Source organism: Sinohyriopsis cumingii, unplaced genomic scaffold (genome assembly GCF_028554795.1).
Source record: "Sinohyriopsis cumingii isolate HCF-2022 unplaced genomic scaffold, ASM2855479v2 utg001747l, whole genome shotgun sequence".
In the NCBI taxonomy this organism is placed as follows: Eukaryota; Metazoa; Mollusca; class Bivalvia; order Unionida; family Unionidae; genus Sinohyriopsis; species Sinohyriopsis cumingii.
Genome location: NW_028316043.1, coordinates 1,040,769 through 1,044,462, shown reverse-complemented (window position 1 = coordinate 1,044,462; position 3,694 = coordinate 1,040,769). Strand labels below are relative to the sequence as shown.

Here is a 3,694-nt window from a genome sequence, read left to right as displayed (position 1 = left end):
GCTGATAAGCTTCAGGGACTAACTGATAACCCCTTAAGATGTATTCCTTCACCAAATCATTGTCAGCACTCTGCTGTACTGACAGGGATGCATAGATATCTCAGGCATTGCCAAAAAGTGTACATTATAATTGAATCCAATGCTCACTTGGCCATTTCAAATTTTCAGCAACTTGTTCAAAATAAGGAAAATATTTGTCTACATTTTTTTCTCTAAAAGGGGGCACTAACCTAATATTCTTTGTAACATCTAAACTTGAATTTGCAAACAAAGTAGAAATGTAATTGTCACTTGCCAGCTCTATTTCTTTTTTCCTACATTGATATTCCATCTCTTTCTTCTCACTGTGCATCCGTCATACCCTCCTCTTTCTCCGACTGTAAATGCATTTGCTCTTTCTCTAACTGTATTTGTTCTTGCAATTTTTTTACCTGAGACAAAGAAAATCACTTATACAGGAGTCCTCCATATGCACACGTTTGCTATACAGCAAATTCAAGGGCTTGCTAGTCCTGCTTCAACCTTCTGTTGCGTAGGAAACTATGTTGATCAAATAATCATTTTAACTGTGCTAATATTTACAATAAGAAAATTCAGTTTCTGAAAGACCCCCTGATGTACAAGTAGTCATTGTAAGTGTACATATGGAAAACATGACCCAATAGCCTGGCAGCAAGTTCAAAGGCTTGACTAGCTGCAGAATGGTGGGAAAATGTACTGATATTTACAGTGACTGAATACAGAGATAGAAAGACCCAGTGATGTACTTCTGAGCAAGAGTACATCTAACGAACAACTTTACCTTTCATTATTGTGTTCATTTCCATGTGTAGCCAAAAAAGCAGAGCATGTGACCTTGAAATCAAAACATGTTGAGAGCTAGTCAAAATGCTGTTTGCAAATTTGGATACATATTTTGGGGCAAACTGGCAAAGACTGTAACGGGATTAAACAGAGTGCTAGAAGTTGCTAGAACTGATATTTCACATTTCGCATGGAACACTTTATGTGTGATGCTTAGCTTAGTGCATAGAGTAAGAAATTTCCTAGGCCTGTCATTATTCACTCTTACTTTAATGGACAAACAAGAGTTATATATCAGTGTTGTAAAGAGGTTAGAAAATAAAACTCATTGGCAACCACTGGTTGTAATCATCTGGAAACTTAGCCACTTTAGGTATGCACAATATGCTTCTGGTAGGGGACTGCAACTTTTGCTGGTGGGACTCCTGTTTTTTTCCAAAATGGGAGTCCTGGATTCGTAGTTTAAAATCCTAGCAAGACCTCTGACGCAATGATCTTCTTCCAACCATCATGTATCCTCCTGCACAGCCTTAAAGCTTCACACTGATTAAACATTTTATCACATACCTCACTCTTAAATGATTTTTCTAAAGGATTTTTCCTCATGTGCACCATTAGTTTTTCACTGCATCACAACATTTCATGACAAAAACTGCTAATGCTGACTAAGCCACAAAGAGCCAAATAAAGTCACACAAAGTCAAATAAAGTCACATAAAGCCTGAGAATGATGTGAAGACAACACAGAATGATTTATCTGTATTGCAAAAGATATTAAATAATAAAATTCAGAAAAAGTCATCACTGAAATTTCAGTATTATTTGAAAATGCATAATTTTTTAAATGGTGAAACAAAAGTAACATAAATCTAAAATGTCTTACTTGGTTACTTAAATTTTTTTGTCCACTATGAATGCTCATGTGCAGTTTTAAATGTTTATTGCAATTAAACATTTTATCACACTTTTCACCTATAAGATTTTTCTCCATCATGAATGCCTAAGTGTCATTTTAAATATCCAACTAAACGTTTGATCACAAACTTCACTCTTAAATGGTTTTTCACAAGTATGAATCCTTGTGTGCTGCTTGAAATATCTCCTGCAACAGAATATTTTATCACAAATCTCACTTATATGTTTTTTCTCCAGTATGTTTCTGCAGGTGCAGCTTTAATTGTAGACTTACTGTAGCATTTTATGACACAGTTCACAGTGATGTGGCTTTTATCCAATACATATTCTCATGTGCTTTTTTAATTTTTAAATATGACACTGATCAAACCTTTTGTCACAGATGTTTTAGATGAATAGTTTCTCTGAGTATTTCACTTCTCTCCAGTATGACTGTTCTTGTGAAATTTCAAACTTTCATGGCGATTAAACAGTTTATCACATACTTCACACTTGTATGGTTTTTCTCCAGTATGAATCCTCATGTGCAGTTTTAAAGTTTTATTCAGAGAAAAGCTTTTTTTACATACTTCACACTCAAACGGCTTTTCTCCAGTATGAATCCTCGAGTGCTGTTTTAAACTTCCATTCCGAGTAAAGCTTTTATCGCATACTTTACATTTAAATGGTTTTTCTCCATTATGAATCCTCATGTGACGTTTTAAATTTCCATTCTCAGTAAAGCTTCCATCACATACTTTACATTTAAATGGTTTTTTTCCAGTATGAATCCTCATGTGACGTTTTAAACTTCTATTCTCAGTAAAGGTTTCATTGCATACTTCACAATGAAATGGTTTTTCTCCAGCATGAATCCTTAAGTGCTTTTTTAAATGTCCATTCTGAGTAAAGCTTTGCTCACATACTTCACATTTAAATGGTTTTTCTCCAGTATGAATGCGTATGTGCTCTTTTACATGTTCACTACGTGCAAACTTTTTGTCACATACTTCACACTGGTATGGTTTTTCTCCAGTATGAATCCTCATGTGCCGTTTTAAACTTCCATACTCAGTAAAGCTTTCATCACATACATCACACTTAAATGGTTTTTCTCCAGCATGAATCATGTGCCGTTTTAAATTTCCATTCTGAATAAAGCTTTCATCACATTTAAATGGTTTTTCTCCAGCATGAATCCTCATGTGCCGTTTTAAATTTCCTTTCTGAATAAAGCTTTCACCACATACATCACACTTAAATGGGTTTTCTCCAGCATGAATCCTCGTGTGCTGTTTTAAGCTTCCATTCTGAGTAAAACTTTTATCGCATAGTTGACACTGGTATATTTTCTCTCCAGTATGAATCCTCAAGTGCTGTTTTAAAGTTCCTTTTCGAGCAAAGCTTTCTTCACACACTTCACATTTAAATGGTTTTTCTCCAGTATGAATGCGTGTGTGCTCTTTTATACTTCTACTACGAGTAAACATTTTATCACATAATTCACACTTAAATGGTTTTCCTCCAGCATGAATGCTCGTGTGCTGTTTAAAAATTCCATTATGACCAGTCATTTTATCACACACTTCACTTAAAATGGTTTTTCTCCAGTATATAGCAATCTATGTGTAGGATAAGTGAGGTCTCCCTCGTTGAATTTATTGCGTAACAACTTGGAATAACCATTTGTAGAGCGATTGCGCGCAACAACTTAGAATTCCAAATTAATCACTGGTTTTCAAAAAATTATAAATTAATTGAAAATCTTTATATTTATTTAATCTTATGTTTTTTTTTCATGGGATTTTTAATAATTGTACTTCAAATATGCACTGCTGTCGGGCATTTCTGCGTACCGAAGGTTTTCGTTTCCAATATTGAAACAAAACGCATACCGAATTCGAGAGATTGACAAAAAATAAAATACAGCAATGCTTACCATTTGAAAAGATGTAATTGTTACCAGAATATTCTGTTCAAAATAATATTAATTTGG

General features: G+C 34.3%; 1 protein-coding gene across 1 annotated transcript; it reads right to left on the bottom strand.

Annotated features, from left to right (window-relative positions):
- Positions 1 to 1,055: 1,055 nt before the first annotated feature.
- LOC149771656 (uncharacterized) lies at positions 1,056 to 3,340 on the bottom strand. The gene has a single exon (XM_089948269.1). The coding sequence runs from the start codon at positions 3,270 to 3,272 to the stop codon at positions 2,133 to 2,135; it is 1,140 nt and encodes a 379-aa protein (XP_089804395.1). The 5' UTR covers positions 3,273 to 3,340; the 3' UTR covers positions 1,056 to 2,132.
- Between the last annotated feature and the right edge of the window lie 354 nt (positions 3,341 to 3,694).

Bases quoted from the DNA above. Each gene is read 5' to 3' on its own strand.
- LOC149771656 (XM_089948269.1), bottom strand. From the start codon at position 3,272: ATGACTGGTCATAATGGAATTTTTAAACAGCACACGAGCATTCATGCT.